General features: G+C 40.9%; 2 protein-coding genes across 3 annotated transcripts; both read left to right on the top strand.

Moving 5' to 3' along the window:
• Positions 1–4,862: 4,862 nt before the first annotated feature.
• pgap4 (post-GPI attachment to proteins GalNAc transferase 4) lies at positions 4,863–11,070 on the top strand. Of its 2 annotated transcripts, none has more exons than XM_026359162.1 (2): positions 4,863–4,945; positions 5,835–11,070. In XM_026359162.1, exon 2 carries the CDS (start codon positions 6,105–6,107, stop codon positions 7,299–7,301), a length of 1,197 nt encoding a protein of 398 aa, XP_026214947.1. In that variant the 5' UTR covers positions 4,863–4,945; positions 5,835–6,104; the 3' UTR covers positions 7,302–11,070. The 2 variants fall into 2 exon arrangements, with proteins under 2 accessions (XP_026214947.1, XP_026214946.1); XM_026359161.1 differs by having other exon boundaries at positions 4,911–5,506.
• On the top strand, positions 4,930–26,323 carry tpcn3 (two pore segment channel 3). Its single transcript, XM_026359160.1, has 20 exons — positions 4,930–4,945; positions 12,238–12,632; positions 13,510–13,592; positions 13,686–13,800; positions 14,722–14,850; positions 16,208–16,324; positions 16,972–17,090; positions 17,770–17,871; positions 18,843–18,969; positions 19,392–19,599; positions 20,228–20,372; positions 20,469–20,654; positions 22,645–22,709; positions 22,847–22,934; positions 23,142–23,211; positions 23,282–23,501; positions 24,255–24,345; positions 25,118–25,231; positions 25,558–25,673; positions 25,985–26,323. The coding sequence occupies exons 2-20, from the start codon at positions 12,531–12,533 to the stop codon at positions 26,116–26,118; spliced, it is 2,331 nt and encodes a 776-aa protein (XP_026214945.1). The 5' UTR covers positions 4,930–4,945; positions 12,238–12,530; the 3' UTR covers positions 26,119–26,323.
• The last annotated feature ends 17 nt before the right edge of the window (positions 26,324–26,340 follow it).

Genomic DNA, 26,340 nt, shown 5'->3' with positions numbered 1-26,340 from the left:
GGGGACTGAATGGTGATTAATCCGCTGCAGAAAGTAGTCCCCATGGAAGTATAATCAGGAAAATGTACTTAAAGTAATAAACATAAACCTACTCTACGCAGGACAACGACCAACATGACTGTAATCATATTATACAACGAGCTATTTATTACTTTACATTAATGTAGAAGCATCACTTACTAAGTTTTAAAACAACAACACTGTGAAGGATTTATTCACAATGTGCCGTACTGTACAAAATCCTTTGTATTGAGAACATCTCTAAATCATTTTCAGTTTTATGGAAAATGTTTCAACTTATAGCACTGAACACACATCTTTCACAGAGCTGTTCCTCTGTTTTTCTTTAAATCTCCAGTCACGTTCTCGTCTCGTTGTCACTGAAACTAATTAGTTGTGACACAAGGTTTATTTTTAGCATCCCACAACTTTTCCATTTTCTTTTCACCTGTCTCGAAGCAGATTGTAAGTGATGCAGATGTTTTAAAGCATCAGCATCATTTTACTGTTGGAGCTGCTCGAGGTGAAGCTTCAGGACTTTACTTACTGCTCAGCATAAGGAGTAATTAGTAAGTTACTTTACTCATTGAACCATATTTGGATATGAAACCAACTCATTTGAAACTGAAGCCACTTTATTGAAACATGAAGAGTCTGAGAGACAGAGCTTCAGGGTCTGTTTTTGTCATTTTATCACGTCTGTGGATCAAATTTTATTTATGTATAACTGACGCTTTTCTTTTATCTTGTGCTTAAACTTGTCACAAATTCTTTCTGTCTCCAAAACATTGACTTTTGTACCTGCTTTTCTTGTCTCAGGTGAAAAATAAACAGAGTGGAGACACTTTTTGTCTCCTTGCTCTACATGTGCTTGTGTTGTACCGTGTTTACGTCACATCATTGAACAAAAGAATGTGAATGAATAAAATGTCTGTCGTGCAGGGAGTTGCCACTGAAGCGTGTTGCTAATCCTCTCAGTTGCTCAAGACGACATCTAGCATCGCGGTTTCTATGGGCTGGACACTGGGAGGCCAGGGTTCAAGTCTTGGGACAAGAATATGACAGATGGATAAAGACTTGGACTTCTAGATGAGCACAGGAGAAAGAATTCAAATGTTACTAGTGTCAAACTTTAGAAGGTGTTAGTCAGACACGAGGTTGGAGGTTTGATCATGTTTAAGTGAATCCTCTGGAATTATCCCATGAAACCAAAACAGCCTTTTAAAACCTGCAAATAAAAACATGTGTGTTTTCATGCCTGTCTGTGATTCCTTAACACGCTTTGGCAGCTTTGTTACACTGCAACGTGCCATTGGCGATGGTTACACCCAAAAACCTGAACAGTTACGAAGGACTCCGTCTGTCTGAGATCAGCAGGAAGGGAGGAGGCTCCAGGCTCACAGGGAGCTTTGTCCCAGATCTGAGCAGGAAACTGATCATACAAAGATTTAAAAACGGGTAATATCGAATCTAAAACTCCGGGTTCAGATATCAGCTCCTGATCTCAGATGAAAGAGCACGGACGGCCTTCTCTGGACCTGCAGATGGACGGGACGACTGGACCTCGTTCTTAGGGTCTCAGGTGGACAATAGAAGACTGTGAAAGTTTTTTGTCCCCATCACAAGTTCGTGTGTTCAGAATAAAGAGCTGACTAACGAGAATGCAGATGAACTGGTTTATTTCCATCACACATCAAAAACAGAAGATCGTATCAGAGTTCCAACAAAAACGCTGAAGACTGACAAGAATGAAGCTGTGACACACGATACAGGCAGAAATGTAAATTATTCATAAAACTGAACATGAACGGGATTTTTTAGGAGGATCATGAACCTCAAACACGTTCTCTCCTCTTCAAACTGTTTGCTTTTGTACCTGCAGTTCCTGTTACCTGTGCGTCAGGTGGAAAATCAGAGTTGAGACACTTTTTCTTGGAGAGGTGTCCTTGGCCTTCAGGTGTTTGTGATGTTCCCTGTGTTTACGTCACCTAATTGAACAAAAGCATTAGAATGAATAAATCGTCTGTTGTGCAGGGAGTGGTTAGATGAGTGTGCATGTGTTGGCACTAAAGTGACAACACAATGTGTAGAGGGAAGGTCCCAGGGGACAAGCTCTGACTTGTTCACATCGAGAACACACACTTCTTACCAGTAAAACACATTTCATTCTGGAAATCTTTCTGCAGTAATGGACGATGTTCTCAGATCCTGGAAATATATTAAAATCTAAAACTGAAATGTGTCATTCACTCCTGACAGGCGGTTTGGATGGAAGTGTCTGAGAGCTGCTGTCACTCCAGTGTGATGGTCTCCTCCCTGACTAAGGACTTTCCTGTCTGGGTTTTTACTCCAGCGATAGTCAGCACAAATCTAATTGTGGACATCTACAGAGAGATTACTGGACTTCATTGCTCGGTTTTGGTTTTCAGTGGTGGGACGCTCATATACATAAACGGGTTCTTAAACTATGTCCAATAAATTTAATTTATTACAGGTGGACAGAAAATAAAAAAATATATCAAATAAAAAAGAAGAAGAAAACAATCAGGATGCACCAGACCCCAAACTGGACTAATACAGCAAGTGATGCAGTTTTTTAATTCTAAAAGCATATTTTCATCTGTCATTGTGGATTTTTGCCTGTAGATGGTGGAACGCAGTAACATGACATGAAAGTGAATGTACTGTAACTGTAATGTTTATTCTGACACTGCTGGTGTGTATCGTACCCAGTGGAATGTAAAACATGTGAAACGTGTCAGTTTGAAAAATGATCTTATGTACAAAAAAACACTTTTGAACTTTGACATTGAGATTTTGTTTTTAGATTTTAGAAAACAGCATTGTGAACGCCGTGACTAAAACTGAGATTGTTGCCCGTTGTATCGCTAATTAGCACAAGGTACAAGGTAAATAACAGCGACTGTATCTGAATGAAGTAACATATGGTATAGTCAGTGATAGAAAATTTAAAGCACGCTCAAAACAAGTCAGACTGGATCTATAAGAGATCATTTCAGTCACTTCGACATAGAGATAAGAGACGATCTTCCAGTTTCTGGACTGCTGAACATCAGGGCTGATGTTGTTCATGTTCCTGATTGTCTGAGTATGTTTGTGTTGATGTGATGTCTGACGGACTCCTGACGTCACACACATGTTCACATCAAGAGATGAGACTTGTGATATGTTCAAGTTTTTATAGCAAGTATCCAGAAACAAAACTGACATCGCGACTGTCAGAGTCCAGGTCCTTTGTCCCCAAGATGGAGGCTGGGGGCTGTGGGGGCCTTCTAAGTTGATACTGTATTTCAAGTTTATTTCAAGTTGTGCAAACAGATTATTTGTTCCCCCGTTTGTCCAGTTGTATGTAAAGATACTGGACTCGAGTCTTTTATTTGAAAATGTTACTGAAGTAAATGTACCTAAAAATAAAAGTCACTGTGGAGAAGAATGAGAACGGCCTCAGCGTTGCATTAGAATACTTTAAATATATGACATAGATATAAGAGAGGCGTCAATGTTTATGTAGTATTTTGATGTTGTAGTTGTACGAGGTGAAGCCACACTTCATATATACAGTATATACATACATATACAATTATATATGTGAGTAAAAGGTTGTAGATCTTTATAATTGATAGAAGTAAATTCAACAATCCTTTCTTCAATTTTAATCCACAAATCCTCAATTTGTTACATGTGCACCCTGCTGAGTCAACTACTTGGTGGAACTCACTTCTAATGATTACACAATTTAATGAACGCTATCTCCAAAATAATGTGTCATATGAAAACTGCACCAGAAGATGCATATCTTCGAGTCTGTCCTGCCCTGAACAATGTGAACAGCCTCCGGTCGTACTAATAATAACAAGAGAAAATGCAGATGGGAGTGGCAACAAAACACTGTTAATAATGTTTTCGTCACTGACTGTGTTACATGTTTGTCTTGTAGCTGCCAAAGTTACTTTTTAAATTTGTTCTATTTTTTATGTTCTTGCAATAAAAAGTAAGATTCCATTAACATTTGAAAAAGACTTCTGCTGCTGGGAGTTTGTTGTAACTCGTAATGTGCATATAACTTCAACTGGTCTAACGGGGTGTGTGAATTCTAAATCTGCCTAATAGATAGATAGTGACTACATATGTCTGAAAAGTTCTTACCTCTGAAATGTGGCACAATATAAATATAAAGTAACATAAATCACAAATACTCAAAGTGCAAATAGCTTAAAATGGTACATTTGTGTTGGGTCTCACGATTATTCAGACACTGTTACACTGATTAGAATGTAAAACATCTGAGGCTCTATTGTTTTCACTGGAATGCTGCAGGTTGGGAAAACGAAACAAGACAAAAGTCTAAACTTAAAATAATATTTTTGTCTCAATGTACAGAAAAGAATTTATCATGATGTAAGTCAATAGACTAAAGCTTCACGTGCAGCAGAACACAACTCTGAATGAAATAAAACTGATGATGAAGAATAAAAGGTTCAAACAACAGTTGAACTTAAGAAAGTGAAGCTGTGATTTTCATTGATTTTATGTCAGTTCTCTAACTTAACATTTGGATCAATTTCAAATATTTCCTTTCAACTCACATTATTTCTGTTGACAACATCCAATAAGTTAAAGTCACAGTTTCTTCCAAAGTCAGGTGCTTAGGATCTGCTTTTAGAGACCACCACCACACTAACCTCTTTTTCTTTTATTTGTATTGCTGTACAAAAATGTCGTTTCCACTTTAGAATAAATGTACAACAGACCATAATGAGGAAAGGAAGAAGGATCTGTTTTCCAGGTGCTCAGTGTCACCTGCTGCCCTGGAGCAACACTATTTCCCTGCGCCTCTAGTCGCAGTATTACGGTGCCGCGCCTCTATGACCGTACTACCGGACATGGCTGCGGACAGTGAACAGCAGCTGATCCTCAACTCTCCGTGAGTCTAATTCAGTGTTTTTAACTCTCTGGAAACACAGAACAGCCTCTTGTGATGCTTCTTATTACTGTTTGTTAACCTGCTGCTAACTGAGCTAACAGGAAGTAGCTTCTTTCCGTGTCACGGTGATATTTGGCGAAACCGGAAGCGCAGTGACTGTAAACAGCGTCCATGTGTTTGAGTTGAATCAGATTAATGAGAAGAGAGAAGATTAATGAGAAGAGAGAAGATTAATGAGAAGAGAGAAGATTAATGAGAAGAGAGAAGATTAATGAGAAGAGAGAAGATTAATGAGAAGAGAGAAGATTAATGAGAAGAGAAAACGGACCACAGGGTAACAAACACTGTCCCAGCTTCAACACTGGTCCCAGCAGGTGTCCCCTCGTTTTTACGGGACTTTAATACTCGACCTGGTTTCACAGCTGTAAAAAACTCGTCCAGTCTGTTGAAGTGACTTTTTATTTTTGTCAGAGCTTCACATCATGTGGTTTGTCAGTAGACAGAGTCCACTGAGAATCTACTGAGACTCTACTGTCCTCCCACATGTCACTGCAGATCAAGGTAGATGATCAATACCAACATGTGGCTGAAATCTTCAATGTGTTGTGGTTCATAAGTGCAGACGAGTGTTGGGTGATGTCCAGAAACAAAGATGAGTGATTTCAGGGAAAAGTGAGAAATATCGAATTGTTCCAGCTCCTCACATATGAGAACTTATTGTATTTAATTTGAATACTTTTAATTTTTGAAGTAAAGGAGACACACTATGGTAAATAAAACCTGACATGGTTTGTAAAGTGCTCGAGGACCAGTCCTGTCGTTTTTATGTTTCAGACAGTTAATAAAAATAAAGGATAAAGAAAAAAACTCCTCTTGTCGCTTTCTACAGAATCCACAGCAGAAACCGACCAGGACCGAGCTGAAACCCTCACCTGTCCCGAGCGTCCAGAAGTGCAGAAGAACACCTGGCTCATTTTTCACAGATACACCTTCACAGCAGGTTCATCAGATTTACCTGGTTCATGCTGCTGGTTTTTTTTTTTTTTTGGAGCAAACTGCTTGGACACTGTAAATGTTAAACTAAACCCTGCAGAGAAGACACCCTCTGAAAGTCTGACTTTACTTTTCCACTGTGTGGTTCCAGTCGGCTGTTTCACCAATGCCTCGATGGAAAGTGTTTTTCAGTCAGTATTTGCGATGGTCCAACCCCGTCACTCAAGCCCTTGTCGTGTCTGTTGTTACGTTTTGCATCGTTCTTCCTCTGTGCTGCCATCGGCTCCTTTACTCGTACTTCTTCATCAAATCCATGTACTTGGACTCCATGAGCGAGAATGCCTTGCGGGAAAGCCTGGACCAAGGTCAGGACGCTCTGCGCTTCTGGCAGAGAGCTCCCGCTGAGACAGCAGCATCTTCCAGGTTCAGAGACGTCGCCCAGCATCCTGAGCTGTTGATTACCGTGGTAACAGCTAGACGGAACGAGGGGCGGGACTTCCACTACCTGCTCCAGGTGATGCAGCAGCTGCATGGCATTCTGGGAGACTGTGGAGAGCGGCGCTGTGCAGAAGTTCTGGTCTGCGATGTGGAAAGTGGACCTGTGGAAAACCAGGACGCCAAGCTGCTTGAGTCGCACTTCAGGGTTCTCCGGCGTTTCCCCCAAGAGCAGCAGAGGAACTGGGAACAAGTCAACACGTTTGAGAAGGAGAAGAGAGATTATGTCTTTTGTCTCCGTAAAGCATGGGAGCTGGTGAAGCCTAAAAACATGATTGTCCTGGAGGATGATGCCGTGCCGAGACCCGACTTTTTTGCAGTCGTAAGGGACTTACTGTCACGTGGGTTCGCCCTCCAGACTCTTTACATTAAACTGTATCACCCTGAAAGGCTGCAGCGCTACTGGAACCCAGAGCCCTACCGCATCCTGGAGTGGGTAGGACTTGGACTGGTGGGTGCGACGGCCCTCCTCCTCACCCTTTCTTACTGGAACCCCTGCTCGTTCTCCTTCACAATGTCTGCCCGACACGTGGTCTTCTTCACCCTCTACTTCATGGCGGCCGCGGAGCTGCTGGGGCGGCACTATCTCCTGGAGGTGCGGAGACTTTCCCCGCAGCTCTATGCTGTCTCTCCTGCCACTGAGTGCTGCACCCCTGCCATGCTGTTCCCTGGCAACGCCTCGCTCAGGGTGGCTGACTATCTGGATGGCGCGTTCTGTATGAAGGGCAATGCCAAAGACATGGTTCTGTATAAGATTGCCAGGACTATCCCAGGGGAAAGGTCCCACAGCGTGGAACCCAACCTCATCGCCCACATTGGGGCTTACTCCTCTGTCCGGGCCAATCCAGCCCGACCCAAACTCCTCTAAGTGGATTGATCAGGTTCCTCCTCAATTCTTTTCTGCCCTGTCGTTTCTGGTCTCCTTAAACCACTCAGCGAGTATTGGTTTGGTGATTTAAAGATAAAAAGTTATCAAAACATCATGATGAAAACTGGGTTGTGTTTGGTTTAAATGAATTAGATGGAAACAATCTGCAGACTGAACTGGTATCAGGTTTGATAAAGAACCTGACTGGATCCTGACTTTTGAACCAAATTTGGCCTGATTTGGACTTTTTTAACCTGCAAATCACCAACGTCGCTGAGCTGTGTTTAAAGTTTAGGACCAGACTTCATATCATCATGCTGGAAAAAACTAACACTTTCTCGTTTCTATTCTGCTGACGGATTCTGTGCTTTTGAGGTAAATCTACTGCCTGAGCTGATGAAACTATGAAAACAACAATCAGATGCTGTCAGAATGCTTCATGATGCACTGCAAGATACAGATCTTTAACAATGTGCTTGTTTGCGTATGTAGGAAGTTATAAGGATTTGTTTACTGTTTAAACACCCAGACCAATTTAAACTAGGGTTGGGGGTTTAATAGTAAGATTCAGATCCACTATAGAACCACCTATCAGAGCCCAGTTCTACTTAAGACATTGTTTCCCATCAGGTGTCAAAAACTCAACGTGAGTTTTATTTCTAATATCAGAGCATTTCTCCACTGGGTTCCAGTCTGATTTCAATCGGGCTGAGAACAGGAAGTTGCTTTAAGGTTGTGGTCGGTAAACGGTGAACTCATCTTTTAAGGGACTCATCGATACTTGAGGACTGGGTTCGACTGTGGGTTTCTTATTATGGCCTTATTTTCTCCAACAGTCGTGTTTTATTTAGAGTAATGTAGAGCAGCTGAACCATATTGACAGTACCTCAGAGTATTACAGAGATTTACAGAGCAGTGAGACGACCAAACCTCCAGACAGACACACGGAGAGTTTCCAATCAGCCTTTAAAGGAACAGTCTGACATTTTAGATAAATCACAGATTGATTTTATTGAATCAAGTATTACTGTCATAACACACCAAGTTGATACCCAGCCTTTAGCTGATGCCAGGCCATTAGGGAGTCTTGTTGGTTTTAGGTTCAGTCTTCTTTTGCTTAGTATTCTTGTATGATGGATACTGCTGACTACTGCCACCTGCTGTTGCAGATAGTTATTTGACATGGTGCAACATTTGGCCCAGATGAAGGTGATGTTCCAGGTCGGTCAACGTCGTCTCTATTACTGTGATGTCAGCTTAGTGTGTGGTGGGTTTAGCACCCAACCCTACAGCAGATTCCAGCTTTCCTAATGCACACTAAAGGCAGGTTGTTTGCCAGAAACTTTAACTAATAATGGCTGCTATGCAGAAGTGTAATAACTTCGAGGTATGGTTGTTTTAATGTAGAGTTAAAAGACTGTAATCAAATTAAAAAAAAAAAAAGCTTTCAGAGCCTTCCTGATTGTAATTATGAATGTTGACAAATGGGAAATTTCCATTTACATGAACTCGAATACACTAAAAAAGTAAATCCAGAGTGAAACTGTTAGATTTCAAATCTAAAAACAATCACAACAAAAAATCTGTTCTGAGGCTGCTTTTTTCTTTTTTTTAATGTAGGTTCTGGAACAGAACCCTGAAGTTCTGGTTTTCACTTTGGCTCTAATTTGATGCATCATCTCGTGTTCGCTGAGCCACTTTCAACAAGGCACACGCTGCTGGAAAGAAGTGATTTTGTTGTGGTTTTTTCTTCTACTCCTATGTGGTCGAAACAGTCAGTAAAGCTGCGCTTTGAGGTTTTAATTTCTAACTTCTACTATGAGTCTTTTTGCTCAGCTAGGCTACACAAACCTCTCTGGGGATGAAAGTGAAATGTGAATCCTCCAGTGCTGCTGCAGACACGAGGATTTACTACAATGTCAGACTGTTCAACAGCAACCTAGCATCTCACTGACCACACTCTGAATGTGCCTTTAATGTTTTGGGACTTATTAAACTATTACAGGTCTCACACCACTGCATCTAATTTGTACTTAATCATGTACCATAAGTGAATAAATAAAATTTAGTAAGAAAGACATGAAATAGCTGCCAAAGTTAAACCACTACTCCCTAAAAGCTCCAACGGGTTCCTGTTTTCATCTCTTAACCATCTTTAGTTAAGTAGTTTGCAGCAAATCGTGTTTTCAGTGAACAGCAGGTTTTGAATGTAGAACCAAAATCTACAGCTGAAAGAAACTGATTTCTTTTTTCTGCTGTAGGAAATGTCCAAATTAATATAACAAATTATAGCATGATTTAATTTATCTACACATTTTAAAGCCGTGGTTTGACATTCTTGCATTGATTTGAATTGAATCATTTCTGTTCAGATCGATACCGTCCTCTGTTATGTCAGATAAATATGAAATCATGGTTAGCTTAGCTTTGAATAAACACTGGACACAGCTAGAAGTAGCTAGCTGCTAGCGCATCTCTGTATGACAAAATAAATTTTCCATTAATTTTAAACTCCCTAAAGAACATAGTATACCTTGTTTATGTGATCCTTACAAAGGTTTTTTAAAGGGTGTTCATGTTCCCAACTCTTTTTGTTTTAAATTTTTCAGCTCCATAACAATATGTTTTTTGACATTTAGCCTCTACACACATGCACATTAAATTTAAAAGAGTCAAGAGCTTTAATGTTTTCTCTCCTTGGTTTTAATTTTTGCCTTGAACCATTTTGAGGGTTGATAAATAATGAAATAAATGTCTGACAAGCATTTGCACTTATCCTTAGTCCATTATGTACAAACCTGACTGTCTATCATGTCACTTTTCTCTGGACGGAGCCAGGATGTTTCCATTAGCTTCCAGTCTTGATGCTAAGCTAGGCTAACTATAGCTTCACTTTACTGAACTTCTACTGTCACTCTCAGTGAGACAGAGCTGTGGCAGCTTTACCCACATTTAACATATCCGAGTTAAACGAAAAGTTATGCTATGTGTTGCATCACAAAATATTATTATAATATAATTTATATATTTTTATATTTCAAAATTCCAAATGACAAATATTGTCATTAATAAAAAAATCAACTGATATGTTCCGAAAATAAATCTGTGCAGCTTCAATGAAATGTATAAAAACGATAAACTCACTTAAGTTCAGATATAAAACCTTTTTTTGGCAACTTTACCTGGAGTGTAAACACAATTTGTTGCTGCTAAAATTAATTGAACTTCTAAAAAAATAAATAAACAGTGTATATGCATATTTAAAATAAGGAAATAAGATGTTACAAAATACATAAATCAGCAGATGAGAGTTAAATAGAAAAAAATAAGTTCAATTATCAAAAGAATCACTGAACTACATTTTATATTTAGTTTTAAATTTATGCTTTGATTCTTCTTTGGTTGTGGTTTCACTTTGGTTTGATTTTCACAGTTCACATAAGATTTTATTTTTAATAATACAGTACTGCTGTTTATCCATATATATGTGTATATATAATTAGTTTCACCATATTATCATCTTTATTCTTTCACTGCAGTGTAATTTACTTTATTTTACAGCTCTGCAAAATATATTGTCTAAGACGAGCTCTGGGTCTGAATCACTGGTGCTGCTTATGTTACTTAAATACAAATATGATGGTTGAATCAGAAATTTCAGAATAAAAATATTGAAAAAATCAAAGATGCATGTTTTCACTTTGAGCTAAATGTGAATTGACACCGCGTCCTGTTTACACTGTTTTCAAACTAGAAACAATAAATCCGATTGAAGTCACTTGGTGTTTGAGATGATCACTTTTTGTTCAGCAGGATGTTTACCGAACTACACACACAATCACAGATTTTCTTTCTGTTTAAGTTAAACGTCTTTGTGCTTGTTAAAATCCCCTGAAAACTAAATTCTAATTAATCATATAAATTTTTTAGTCATAAATGTATTTAATAATTCTGGTGCACAGTAAAACTTACAAATGGGAGCAGCTGCAGAGTGAACAGCAGGAGGCAGCACAGTTCTGAAGAAAAGTTAAATTAAATAATGTCAAGTTCAAAATATCTTTACAGTTCAAGAGCTGCAAACGTCGTCCTCCACAATGATCAGACAGTTGAATCAACATAGTTTGAATAATATGATCCCTTCAGGGAAGAGAAGGTGCTGGGTTAGACTGGGGTACCTAATAAACTGGTCAGTGGCTAAACAGCTTCTTTACAACATGATTCGTCTGAAGAAATAAGATTAACTTGATGTTTTTTTACTGCTCCTGGTTTAACACCGATCAAGCCTTCACAGCAGCTGGTGGAAATAAAACATGATGTTTTTGAACGTCTCTTCATCTGTTTCCGTTCTGCTGCTGGGTCACATGACGCACGGTGCTGCCTTCACTGTCACCGATGAAAGGCCGGAAAACCAAACTTTACAATAATATATAATAATAATATAATATAATAATATAATATACAAAAGCAAAACAACACCAAAAGTGACCCACATAAGAAAATATGAACAATAAAATCTCACGATAAAAGAATAATAACAGCAATGAAATTAATTTACAACTCTTTTATTGTGAATTTACCAATGTTCTCTGGTTTCAGGATTTTCTGTTATTATTGACAGTAAATTGAAAAGCTAAATTAATTTCACAACTTTGGGTAATAAGCCGCTGTGAAGACAGTTCGGAGACTGATGTCTTAATGGATCATCTAGATGCACTTCTACACATATTTCTAATCATTCCTAGAATCTACAATCTCAAGCTTTTGTCCAATTTTCTAATTTAACTGAGGTAATTTTTCTTGCTTGTCCAGTTCTGTTTTGTCAAATTATGGTAATTGACCATAAATAAAATAGAAGTAGAAGTAAGATTTTAAATACTGATGCTTTGGTGAGTTCATCTTCTCTGACCACGTCACTCGCTCCTTTTTTCTCCAGCAGTTCTCCGCCGGTCCGTGAAGGCAGCACCAGTCCTGCTTTATTAGAGCAGAACAAACTGCAGCTCGGACCAGATCCGTCAGACCGAGTCCGAGTCCGAGTCCGCGATGGAGCTCCAACCGTCCCCGGTGAAACCGTGTGATGTGTCCCGGTGATGGAGGCTCCGTGGTGACGTTTCCAACAAAGAGCGACTATAAAAGCTCGGACCCAGAGTTTGGAAACGGTTCGAGAGGCGTTGAACAGACACGTCTGAGCAACTTTTAGAGAAACTTCTGGGAGGAGTTGAGTTCTGAGACATGTCCGAACCGGAGAAGGTCGAAAACCTTCCTGATGAGTCTGCAGGAAAAGGAAAAGAGGTTCCTAACGGAGGGAAAGAGGCTTCAGCCAAAAGCAAAGAGGTGAGAGTCCGGACGGCTCCAGGATCCGCTCCTTGTTTCCCGTGACAGCAGTAAAGTGATGGACTCTGGTCCTTTCAGCTCATAAAGCAGTTAAACAGTGATGAAGCTGAACCCTGCACAGCTCACTGCACGCTTTGGGCTGTTTCCACATCCAGTGATCCAGATCAGAGGTTCTGTTCTGTTAAGTCTGTTTTTATCAGCGTTGTGCCACAGATCCCAACTCATACTGGTTTCTTGTAAATGAATTCATCTGTCAGTTCAGTTCTGGCTGTTTTCTACTAGTCTAGTTGTCTCTGTCTCTTCAGTACCTGACTTGGACCTGTCTCAGACGTGGCCTTTGGACTCAGCCCATACTTTGGTAGAAATCAACAGTGAAGCTTTTAGTTTCCCTGAACTCCACTTTTCACTGAGGGAACTCGTTCAGATGGTTTAACGTGACAGTTTCCGTCCCTCTGGTCCTCGTGATGCAGTACAACCCCCTGCTCAGGGTGGGGGTTCCACGCTGTCTAGTCTTTTGTCCAGTGGACGTTTGTCCAGGTGTAATGAAGTTCCCTTCAGGTGTTTCTAAAATTGAACATTGACCAGAATGGGACAAACTTTATTCAGTTCATCCTCGAGTCCAAGTGGAGAAATTCTCTGTAGGACAGAAGAAGAACTTAAAGTGAACGTGAACACACGCTGCCTCGGCTGTTAAAGGTGCAACAATAAAAACCATTGATGAAACACAGAAGAACTCTTATATGTTAATCCTGTTGTTGTTTAGTGCAGGATTATTGTTGTCACGTCACGTCACGTCACGTCACATATTAATGTTGTAGATTTCATCTTAAACTTTCAGAGCTGCAGCTTCAGCTTTGAATACATTTGTGTGTTTCAGGATTTTGACCTGGCCGTCATCTACGTGTCGGATGCTCTGTACAACAGAAACATCTACTTTGACACGTCGCCTCAGGCTGTGAGGTGAGACACCGACATGATGAATGTGGAGAAGTCAGAAAGTGTGTTAACAAGAAGGAGGTGGAACATGTTTGAGGCTGTGTGTGTGTGTTTCAGACTCTATCAGCTCTACAACCACTGGCTCCCTCGGGTGCTCGTCTACTTCTTTATCCTGGTCGATTTGTCTCTGGCGCTCTTCGAGGAGCCGGCCGTCGTTCCACTGCCTACATGGGTGAGTGTCCCCCCCCGCTGAGTCGGACCCGTTTCATCTGTCCGTCATTTAATGTGAATTTAATTCCAGAATCAGCAGCATTTTACCCCCAACAGGGAAACAGACAAGAACCTCATTTATTAGGGTTGTAACTGTGAACGGAGACCAAAGCTGTGACTCGTTGGACGCGGTTCTGTCCCCTGTGTCCAGGCTGTTACGACCTGTTGCAGACTCCCAGTGGAGTCCAGTGCGTAGTCTCAGCGTCTCCCTGATGGTGGGACTGGTGCATTCCTCCCTACATCCAACACACAGTTTTATATTTCGTCAATAATCTTCTCTTGTTAAACTTACAGCCAGATCATTGAGGTGTAGTCCTGCTGCCCCCCCTCCACTAAAGTGCTGCTCCACATTCACTACAGTATCCTGAAAGTTTGATGTATGGTGTCCTATCGTGAATTGTCTCTGCTGCACAGCAGGTCGTTGGTGAGGCATTCAGGGACAGTACAGACTATAGGTCTTTAAAGTCAGGGTTAGGGTAAACTCTGAACAAACACCAGTGAAGATTTTAAACATTTAAACTTTTTAGGCATTTGGGGTTGTAGACGAGGACACAATCCTAACGCTGCGTCACCACCTCTATGCTATAATTAGATTTATCACGTTTACGTGATAGTGTCACGGCCAGATCAGTGTTCCAGACGACCTCTGTCTGTTGGCAACTGTTTCTTTAAGACACACTTTATATATAATAAAAAAAAAAAAAATAGGCAACCGTTTGATTTCTGAATTTTTAGTTGGTGATACTGAAGAAGATTTTAATGGAGTGAAACCAGTTTAAACCAGTAAAGCTCCAGAGACCAGTGTCTGTGCATTAAAATCTGATGTATTAGCAGGATTAGCATGTACTGGTGACATCAGTGACCGTGTTGTGTTGGTTTTCAGGCCACCATGCTGGTGGAGCTGCTCTGTCTGCTCGTCTTCACCATTCGACTTGGTCACTACGCCAAAGTGATCCCTCGAGACAAGTTCTGGAAAGACCCCAAAAACATCTGCATCATCGTCATCCTCTTGGTAGGAGCGGCTCATTTACATAAGCTGAACCTAGTGAATGATGATGACGTGACTGTTTCTACTTTTAACACCATCTACAGTGAAAAACCGTAGATTCAAGCTCTTGTAGTGTTTCTGCACCTTTGCTGCTCTGTATGTCTCCAACATATGTATAAATACAACAACACTCTCTGCACAAATAGTTCAACATGATATGTTTTGGTTATTTTTCTGTGGTATCCTCTTTCTTTGTGCTCATTTGTTTTATTAATTCTGCCGTTTTATGTCGCCTTTTTGTTGCTTCGTGTCTCTTTATAGTCATGTGATTGACTTTTCAACAGTCTCTTCATACAGAGATTCAGGGGCCACCTGCTCCCTTGGACCCCTGGGCCTGTTTCAACAGGACCCATTCATAAACTCTTGTTCTACATTGGATTATAGAACCAGTCAAACATCTGCCAGATCCTGGTTTGTGGTGTAAGAGCTGAAGTCGTTGCTGTGTGCTGAGCAGAGTTCCTGTCTGTGATCTGCACAGTCAGAAATGTGCTGAGAAGACTTTCTGCCTGTTGTTGTGAAATAACCTTTAGTCTGAGATGTTGCCTCGTCAGCGCCTTTAAAGCAGAGAGGCTTCCTGATGACTGGTTCAGTTGAACTGGACACATGAAATAATATGAAATAGTCCTTTTTACGAACACACCCACTGATGATTCTTTTAGACTCAACATTTCTGTAGTTTTCTGATGCTCCTCGTCATTCAGTGTCAGGATGTCTGTCTCTTAGTTGTGTTGATTTACAGTAGAGCTACCGTTAGTTTAGAAACGTACAGTTTGCAGAATGTATTTCAGGATGCTGACAGCAGGGCCCTGCTCTGCAGATGGGGTTAGAACCCACTATTTTATTATCAATCAGTTGTTTATCACTGACATAAATCAGCATTCAGCCTCTTCAGTCTAAAGGTTTCTTCCTTTTCCTGTTTTGTAATCGCAGTGAACTGAATAGCTTTGAGTTTTGGAGGATGGAGTGGGAAGGAATTGTAAAGATTGATGGCCACAGGCAGGAAGGATCTCCTGTGGTTCTCTGTGGAGCACTTGATGTTGATCAGTCTCTGGCTGAACACTGAGCAGTGAGTGGGAGGGATTGTCCAGGAGAGGAGTTTGACAGCATCCTCCTCTCAGCTACAACATGTAGAGGGTCCAGCTCCACCCCCGGAACAGAGTGGAGCTGGACCCTCTACATTGTAATCATAGTGACTTGAGCTTTGCTGGAAACCCTTTTTCTACGATCGATGAAGAGCTAATGTCGTGTTGGATAGAACCACCATCCTGCCTGAACATCTGAAGCTGTGTTATTTAGTGTAATGTTCTGCTGCTTGTTTCAGCTCACTCTCATCGATATGATCATCTACGGAGCACTAACAGCTACTGACTGTTACGGCGTACGCTGGTCCAGAGTCCTGCGTCCGCTCCTGTTGGTCAATGTCACAGAGGGACGACAGGTAAGGAGAGTCGTGGTTTTGTTCATGTTCAAATAACTTTTACAAACTGTTGTTTTCATATTTATTGACATCAGAAGCATTTCTAACAGATGTTTGTACATGTCTGATTTACTCTTTATAAACCCTCAATAAAAACTAGGATGATTCACTATCAACTGCCTTAGAACCACAGATACTGCACAGATCAACAGGGCTCTACTCTACTGTTACGAGCTGGATTATCACTGTCATACTTATAATCCAGGTTGGCATGAATAGACTCGATAGGTGGAGTAGATGTAGATGACCTCAGTGAAGTGGGGCCTTCCTGGTGGATCTGTAAAGTAGTCTTGCTTTTTAGGCCATACAGGCCATATGGTTGTGTGAGCAGGTGTCCTGTACGTGTTGATCATGTCCCACAGGTGAGACATGTCCTGTATTGTCCAGATCATGAATTTGTTCAGTTAAACTCTGCTGTTTAAACTTCCTGTGCAGGAACTTCCTGCTGCTAAATGTGGAAATGTTTGACTTTATGATCTGATGGCGCCTGAACGCATCATTAGTATGTGTCTGTGCGAATGAGGAGGGAGAGCTGGACTCCTCTGGGAGGACGAGCAGCTTTAGACGATTCATAAATAGTATGTTCGAGTGTGTTTGTTTGTGTTCAGCTCCGCAGAGCGTTCAGAAGCATCCGGAATGCTCTGCCCGAGATCTTCTACGTCTTCCTGCTCTTCATGTTCAGCATCCTCACGTTCTCCCTCATGGCTCTGAAACTGCTGGGAAAAAGGTGAGATGTTAAAACACAAAGGTCACAGTTTGAGAATGAAACTGCATTTACTGTAAAGTTGGAATGCAACTAATCCCATAAATCTCCCGAAAGCTGTGATGCTATTAATCAACGAGGTAAATAGTTCATGACGTAAAAGAAACTATTACTGTTACTGTTTTAATCTGTTCTTAAAACAACTTGATTTTATGTTTGTTAATCAACAGATGAATTGTTAACCCTTGACATCCCTTTAACATACTGTATACATTATATTTACAGTAGTATATACAGTATATAAAGTACTTGCACATGCATGCATCATATTGAGAGACAACACGACTGCAGCTCCAACACAGTCGGACAGTTTCCAAACACTTGAGATGTGAATCAGAACGTGTGCTTTTAAAAGAAGTGATGTAACACAGTGGTAAACAGTGGCTCAAATTCAAAATGAGGAAATATCTTTTCAAAAAACTCAAAATGTTTTCAGTTTCAACATTTGATCTCATCTTGTCTTTTAACTATTTTCAGACAAATATAGGTTTTAAATGATTCTTTTATTTTAGTATGTCGACTTGTGTGACTGTTGTAGATATATAACAGGCAGATGAAACGTGTTGCATTCATACAGAAAAACAAGAACAAGACAGGCGTTACGGTCGTGTCTGTGTGTGCAGTTAAAATGTGTTTTTTGTAGAGGGCTAAAGACCATCGATGGATTTCCGTACTTCACCAACTACCTGGAGATTGTCTTCGATCTGTACGTCCTGGTCACCACGGCCAACAGCCCTGACATCATGTAAGACCTTTCTAGATAACATCTCTTGATTGTGTGTGTGGCTCTGAACACAGTGCTGTGTTGGCACCGAGCTGATATGAGGTCAGATCAGGTCACGATCAGGGCAGAGGTTAAAGCTGTGCTGTGGAGTTTTCTTGTAAACAAACACAAGGGTTGTTTATTCAGCACACGTCATTGTGTTGTTGTTGTTTCCCTGAGCTGAATTCATTTCCTTCCTCATGAAACAGTCCTGAAGCTCATTTTTAAGTAGTTAAAACAGCAGTTTACTTGATTTTTGTCCTTGTTGGTGTTTTTCTGCATATTTTTAAAAAACACTCACAACTCATGAAGAAACGTATGAGCAGTGTTCACGTCCACGAAAAGAATTTATCAGCTATATTTCACAAACTTAACAAGACTAAAGCTGGAAGATCGACCTCTGAACCGTCCACTGTCTTAAGTCATATGTTGTCCAGTGAATCTAAACATGTTTAGAGTTGGGTATGCTGAGGAGAATCCGTCTGCTGAGTTACTGCAGAACAGAGTCACATTAACAAGTAAAGACTAAACGTACAACTGGGGCTGGAACACGTCAGTATGTTGGTTTAACATTTACAGTAAACGTCTGTTTACTTCGTCTTTATCCTGCAGCTCCAGCTCCCATCACTCGTCACGCTGCCGTTCATATTCATCACTTCTCTGAAGTCTTTTGAGAACATTTCCTTCTTTCTTTTTTTTGTACTGACTTCTAACAAAAGGAGAAGTCGATTGAACCGTATCACAGCAGAAACCGACATAAATATAACGTTTGTAAAACTATAGAACGATGCTGAATGTTTGCTTTTTAAAATTCAACTATCTGCATTATTCTGAAACTAATAGTACGACGAAGAATAATGAAGTTCTGTTTTGTTTTCTTCAATTTTATGGTGGATTTGGTTCATTTTAGTATCTGAGACCTGCAGGTTTTAGTTCGTGCTTGTCGTTGGCAGGATGCCGGCGTACAACTCCCACGTCATCTTCACTGTCTTCTTCATCTTGTACATCTTCATCAACACCTACATCTTCATGTCTGCCTTCTTGGCTGTCGTCTTCAACAACTACAAAAAGTACCTGAAGGTACGTCTGATGGTCTGAGAGGCTTCATACAGCCTGAACCAGAACCAGTTCTACACTACAATCCTAGTCCCAGGAGACTCATATGAAAATGTGGTTTGTAGCCATCAAAACAAGTGAAGTGTTAATGATCTTAAATGGTGTCTTGGTAAATATTTCATTACACTGACAAAACACTAACCTTGAAGAATACTGTAGTATAGCATGGTAATACTGCACACTTTTACTTGTACTGCAGTATTTTTGTAGTTTTGTGTTGCTGGTTTCTCACTCTTAGTGTCTTAACTCTGACTTCAGTATAATATCGTGGATTAAGACGTTTGTCAGTTGTCATTAAATTGAACGTGAACGTGCAGCTGGTCTTTTTGTTGATTCAGGTTGAATTTGTTTCCTAATTCCACAGCGTCATGTTCTCTGTCCAACAGGAGGAGGTACGGCAGCTGGTGAAGTCCAAAAGGCACAAGATGGTGCGAGCGTTTGCCATTCTGCAGGAGCGAAGGGAGGAGGGGGGTGAGCCGGTGGTGACCCAGGCCAACTGGAACCAACTGGTCCGACTGGTGCAGCCCGGCATCAGTAACCCCCACAGAGAGCTGCTGTGGAGCGTCTCAGACGACAAGAACCAGGGATTCATCGGTGGGTCACACCGAAAGAACAGATCATAGCTTTGGCTGTTCTTGTTAGTAGTTTTTAAAAGACTCGTCTCATGTGAGATGTCTCAACTGTTGATTCGCTCGTGTCGCCTCGTCTTCAAAGCTGAAGCTTCACTCAGGCTCAGTTCTGCACCGTCACAGCCTCTAACCACAGTGCAGCTTTCAGACGTCCTGCTGAATCACTATCTTAGAATCATCTTCCACATGGAGGAAGTTCAGTCCTGCTTCATCATCGAGTTCACATCAGAGCTGAGAAAAACTGAGAAACTTGATGCAACTGAGCAGAAGAGATGTTTCTGCAGAAAGTGAGACATAAAAAAAGTGTCTGGTTTAGTCTCATGTTTGCCAGAAAACGAATAATGATTTGGTTTTTCTTTTTTGCCGCTGTGGATTCTTGTCCACACATCAATTTAGCCCTGGTTTTACCTTCCCAGGCTTGGGACCGGCTCCCAGAGTGCACTGACGTGTTTCATTAGGTGTAAAGCAGCTGTGGTTTCGGTTGTAAACTGATTGTTTTGCCTCTCCGACCTCACTAACTGTCTTTAAACTCTCTACATTATGAACTTACTTAGAATAAATATAGTTTTTTACTTTGGTTGGTTGATTGACAGGTAAGTTGGCGTTCGTCCAACTGGCCGACCTTCTGAACATCGAGGTGATCACACTTAAGTCGAGGCCACATCCACTTCAGAGTCTCTGCCCCGCCTTCTACCTGTCGGCCCCCAGCCGCCTGCTCTGCCGTCTGGTCGAACACCGGTGAGACAGATGAACTAATAAGAATTTGCTCCATGTTTTACTCCAGCTTCAGTTAAATGTTGCGTGTTACAGACTCACTAAATCTCTGTTCTTCAGAGCCTTTGTGATCGTGTACGACTTGATCATCCTGGTCAACGCCGTGTTCATCGGTCTGGACGAAGAGAATCCAATGATCTCCAACTCTGAATGGTTTTTCTTGGCTCTTTACCTGCTGGAGATCCTGCTGAAGCTCTATGTCTTCGAACCCAGAATTTTCTTCTCCAAACACAGCTTCTGGAACTGGTGAGGATGAGCTGACGGTGTACACGTTCTGCACCTTAATGCTGACGGCTTGAATTTGAGTGTTTGTACCAAATAACCGCAGGATTCAGGATCCTGGGTACCTGCAGTAGTTGGAGGTAAATTTCAACAGGTGTTTATTTGGATGAAATAAAGAGGAGGAGAAAGAAGAGGCTCAGACCTGAGGATCTGTGATAGTTCTGGGACCAGTTCATTGTTCGGACATCCTGTGACACCGGCTTTGTAAAAGAAATGTGTTTCTGATGGTTTAATTAGGATCCGAGTCCACAGACGTCAGTATTCAGAAAAAAACGGTTTTGTCAACCAGCTGCATGTGTTGTATTTCTAATCTGTGTGGCTACTGATGAGGTGAAGCCGTTAAACAACAGACTTACAGCAGGTGAGTATGCGGCTGACCAACACTCTCCGTGACATGTAGTTACTGTAAAGGCCTAACCCTTATATTCACAGCCACAGTGCTCTCTGTATCAGTGCACATGGCTGCAATTACAGGAAGTAGTTGATATTATTAAGTTGCAGAGGATGGACCGTAAGACAAAGATTGTTATACATGGTTAAAAGGTGAGCAGATAGTTTTGTGGACGGGGCAGTTAGAAGTTGGTAGTGAGGGTGGAGCTTGGTGTATGTCAGGAGCAAAAAATCAGTTGTTATAAATAAACAAGTGAATTCAACGTCACCACCAACGTTAATGTGTTTCTTCTTGTTTTGACCTGATCTTGACAAATCTACAAGCTGTTAAAACTCGTGGTGACGTCTAATGTTCCACTACAGCTCTGTTTATTATGTTTAATGTTGTTTAATGTGTTTTCAGACTGAATGAGTGAATTTAATACAAAACAACAGTATGTTTAATTATTTGCTTCTTAGTGTATTTATATCGTCTAAATGAAACGTTTGCTTATAAAGCGCATAATTAAATGTAAAATTCACAAATGTAAAATCAACGCGCTGTGTCACATCCATTTCACACAGCTTATCTTCATCCCAGATAATAAGCACGAGGTATGTGACACGTTTCAGCCGTTATCTGCTGCTTCATTCGCCTGGTAAGCGCTTCGAGCAGTTCACTGATGCTTCTGACAGCTGCTGGATTTAGTGAGGTTTAAGACAAAAAGGAAACTATTTACAAAAAACCTGAAACACTGAATTTAACAGTAAAAGTTCAGACAAACTGTCGGCTTCTGTTCCTGTTGCTGCCAGTTCTGATTTCTCATTCACAGTTTTACTTTATTCTTGCAGACTTCCTGTAGTCAGTGTCCACTTTATTAGGTACCATTGTACTGAATTGGTCTGAGTTGTTCTGGAGCACATTATACTGAGAGGTGGTTCTGATATATTGTTTTGTACAGGTGCTCCTAATAAAGTGGACACTGAGTGTGTTGAACACTGAAACTCTTTTGCTGCAGCTGTTGACTTATTTGACTTTATTTGAATTAGAGGTTTTGCTGCTGCTGCAGCGACTGTGGTCCGATCTGTTTCTGTGTTTTATGGACGTATTATTAGACCTGGATACCAAACTCCAACATGGCTCCCAGTCACATGTGCGTTAGTGTTTCTCCTAATCAGCTCATAGTCTTTCCGTTGGGGCAGAGCAGCTTCTGTACCTTTCTACAACAAGACAACTTAAAGTGCTTCATCACTCACTTTTCAGTTCATTTGAGTTATGTTCTCCAGATTAAAGCCTCCACTCTAACTACGTGTAGTGATGCTAACTAAACTTTACTGTGAACACTTTTACAAACTGCTCTCTTGCAGTATCCAGCTCTCTTCATACGTCCATATCACATTACATAGTGATGCTGTTCCACATGTTTGTGATGTCACATTCACATCGTGAACAAAAACAAGGTCAAGTGTTTCGCATCATTTGCAGCTAGCGCAGGTTTTCCTCTCAGCATCACCAGTGTTGAAGAAAATGATCAGTATGAATTGAAAATGTCATTTTCTAATGTTTCATTTCTTCTGATTCCAGGTTTGATACCATCATCGTCATCTCCGCTCTCATCGCCACAATCGTCAACTCAGCCCTGAAGTCAGGTTGGAGTTGTTTCATTTCAGTTACAGAAATAATGGAGAATATCTGCCGATGAATCAGTGCACAGTCAAATGAATTTCCATCCTGAGACAATAAAGGTTTCCTGTCTTTGTAAATAATTATTCCCGTCCTGTCGTAGCGGGAGGTTACACCAGTCGGCAGATCCTGGACATCGTCTTCATCCTGCGAGTCCTCAGACTGATCCGGGTGGTGGACAGCATTCAGAGGTGTAGTAGTACTATTAATGCCAGTAGAACTTACTGGCAGAGTAAGTGTCTGGAAAACGCGGGCCTCAAACACTGTAAACCATTGGTCTGGTTGTAGGTTAAGCTGCAGGTAACCGTAGTGAAGTTGTGTAGAGGAGGTGTGTTGCTCCATATTTCTAGATTGTTGTGTTTCACTAATGATGACAACTTGCCTACGTTCCCTCTTAGGTTTCGTATAATCATCAACACCCTGATCAGGATTGGACCGGCGATCCTCACATTTGGACAGCTCATACTTGTAAGTTGCTGTTATTGTCTTATTGAAATGAAATAAAAGTTTGTTTTAACCGGATCTGTCTCCTCTTCAGGTGGTGTACTACATCTTTGCCATGGTGGGGATGGAGCTGTTCAAGGGAAAAGTGAGGTTTTATGACGAGAACTCCAGCAACCCAGCGAAGGCGTACTGTGGAAACTCTCTGCTAAACGAATCTGTCTTTGCAAAATCCAACTACTGCAAGAACAACTTTAATGACGTAGTGTCATCCTTCATCCTGCTGGTGGAGCTCACCGTGGTCAACCAGTGGCATGATATCCTTTACAGAAACGGTTGTGCCGGTAATGACAGCTGGTGACAACTCTGCAGGGTTCACTGGGTTTAATGACATGTAGCTGCTGGCAGGTCATACAGCTTCGTCTAAAATTGCTCATTCACACTCTGATTCATCAACACATTTTGTCTCATATAAAATATAGATTATCAGCAAGTCACTATTCCAGAAAGTATCAGCAATAATAATAATAACAAACACTAATATAAGATCATAACAATAAAATGACAAACCTATATACAGAAAAAATAAAGGGGGACAGAGATTGTGCCTTGAGGAACACCAACACACCGCAGAGGGGTCAAAGAGGAAGTGCCACTGAACGCTACGAGAAAAGTCGTAGAATAGAAAGTAACATTTAGACTAGTTTCAATCAGTAATATGCTGATAAGTCCAAATCCTCCTGAAAGATCCAGAATGAAGTGAAGTCATTGGTTTTTCAGATATCAACAAACACAGTATTTGTGAGCTGATTAAACACAGTCATGATCTTTTATGTCTTTATGAACTCACTGATTCAACAATTAGATAGTTCACTTACTTCCTCTTCCAACTCTATATTAGTAGTAGTTACTTTCTGCTGCTGTTTAAGACCTTAAGGTTTTAAATACCTAAAAATAAAAAAATCATTTCAACTCCACATGGTAGTAAACTCAACACTCGGATTATTTCTTTGGTCGGACTGATTCAGATTTATGTTTAACGGCGTCTGTGATTCTTTAACATTACTCACTGCTCAGCAGCGGCTTTGCCACCGTCACCCACGCCTCAGCGAGGATCTTCTTTGTCCTCTTCCACATCGTGGTCGTCATCATCATCCTCAAGTGAGATTCTGTCACCTCACCTTCAGCATCATCACCATGGCTACCTGTTTTTCCTGTCTCACTTTACAAGTTACATCCTTAAAATAGCTCTTCGTAACCTCAGACAAGGCCTGAGAATGATCAGGGTTTTAGGTTTACGACAGTGAACCAGTGACAGGGGTCTTTACATCTGAGGGCTCACCCTAAACAGGAGCTCATAACAGTGACTGCAGTGTGTGGAAGTCACCAGTAGAGAGCGCCACTGTTACTGCATTTCAACATCACAAAAACTCCAAGAGAAACAGTTTCCATAATAATACTACTAATGATTGATGAATGAATATGATTTGGAATGCTGTAACCTTTGGATTGAATAAATAATAATAATATAGAATACTTTTCAAAATCAGAAGCAGATTTCTAACTGTCTTTCTATGGAGGAAGTTACAGTTATAAAAATCATCACGACTCAACATCTCAGCTTCAGACGTCATTTTGGACGTCTGTAGCGTTTAAAACCTGAAACAATGACTGAGAAAAACTTTACATCTCCAGTCTAATTTATAACTAACCTACAGTAGATTTTCCTCAGCCAGAGACGTGAGGAGGGAAACACGGCTCCTTAACTGCAGTTGATGCTGATGATACAGGATGTGGAGGAGTTTTTACTCTACTGTTTCATTTATTACTGTAAAATATTCTTGAAAATGTCAAATTTGTCCAGGAGACACGAATCTTCTTCAACCTAAAGTCAGATGTTTCTTTGTGAAGACGTCTTCCTGTTGTCTTTCAGTATCTTTGTGTCCTTCGTCCTCGAGGCGTTCTACGTCGAGTACTCGGTGGATAAAGGCGACCTGCAGACGGCTCTGGAGAAGAAGATCGAGGAACTGGAGCTGGCTGTGGCACAGTATGTTCCTGTGATCATGAACACATCCTGTAAAGACTATGCTGTGTGCACACATCCAGTACTGTGTACTACACTGCTTATTTAGTTACTTTGTGGTCGTTTTATACGCTGTTGGTTTGGTTTTGCGTTGAGTGTTTAAAAGGCAGCACAGTCTTTATAATTTAGATCTGGTTCAGGTAATAAAACATTCTGCCGTGTTTAGGAATCTGTTAAAGTGTTTTAGACGTTATTAATTTTACCATCTGACGGCTCATAACATAGTTATTGTCCTTGAAATGGGAAAACGCTGCACGTTTCATAGTTCTCCATGTTGTTTTGTGAACTAGGGAGAACTTGGAGGATAACTTGGTGAACAACATGGAAACTATTGACAACGACCTGGGGAGCGGCCAAACACCAACAGCAGCCAAACCTGCCCTGATGTTTAAAATCGCTTCAAAAAGTAAGAAGCACTGATCTGAAGGCAGCAGCAGCTCACTTAGAGACACTTAGAGAACAAAATAAGGTCCAGCACAGATGATTTCCAGTTTCCACAGTACTCACCACAGTATACAACACAAGAACGGCTTTGTCATTTTCATCCTTGATTTATTGATTATCGGTGAAGTAGAACGTCAGCTCGTGTTTTTCACATAGTTCACGTGCACTTTATCTGGTGCTGAGAGAAGAACATTACAGTTAAAGACCAAACTTAAGCTGAACAGACCAAATGAATTCTGCTTTGTTGCTGATTGTGTGGCTGTTTTCTGGCAGGATATCGGACGGTCGACGCCTTTTTGCAGCGGATGTTCGAGGCCGATCTCGACCCTGAAGACTTTGCAGAGAACGAAGATCCTGAAGCTCAGACAAACGGGAACTTTTCAAACCCGACATTCAGCTCTGCATAGACATTTCTGCACAAATACATATGAAGGGAACCAGAATCTATCATGTGTCTACAGTTTATCGTCTTCTAGGAGCAGATATGTTTCAATCTGATGTTTATACAGTGAAACGTGTCGACAAGAGTCATTATCAGTGTTATATTTTTATATTTCTGTGTAGAAACTCAAAGGAAATCAGTATTTTCTCATAAAGAATATTTAGACAGTCGCAAGTTTGTTTGTTTT

This window comes from Anabas testudineus, chromosome 1 (assembly GCF_900324465.2).
Source record: "Anabas testudineus chromosome 1, fAnaTes1.2, whole genome shotgun sequence".
In the NCBI taxonomy this organism is placed as follows: Eukaryota; Metazoa; Chordata; class Actinopteri; order Anabantiformes; family Anabantidae; genus Anabas; species Anabas testudineus.
Note: the sequence above shows the minus strand (reverse complement) of the source record. Positions and strands in the feature narration are given on the sequence as shown.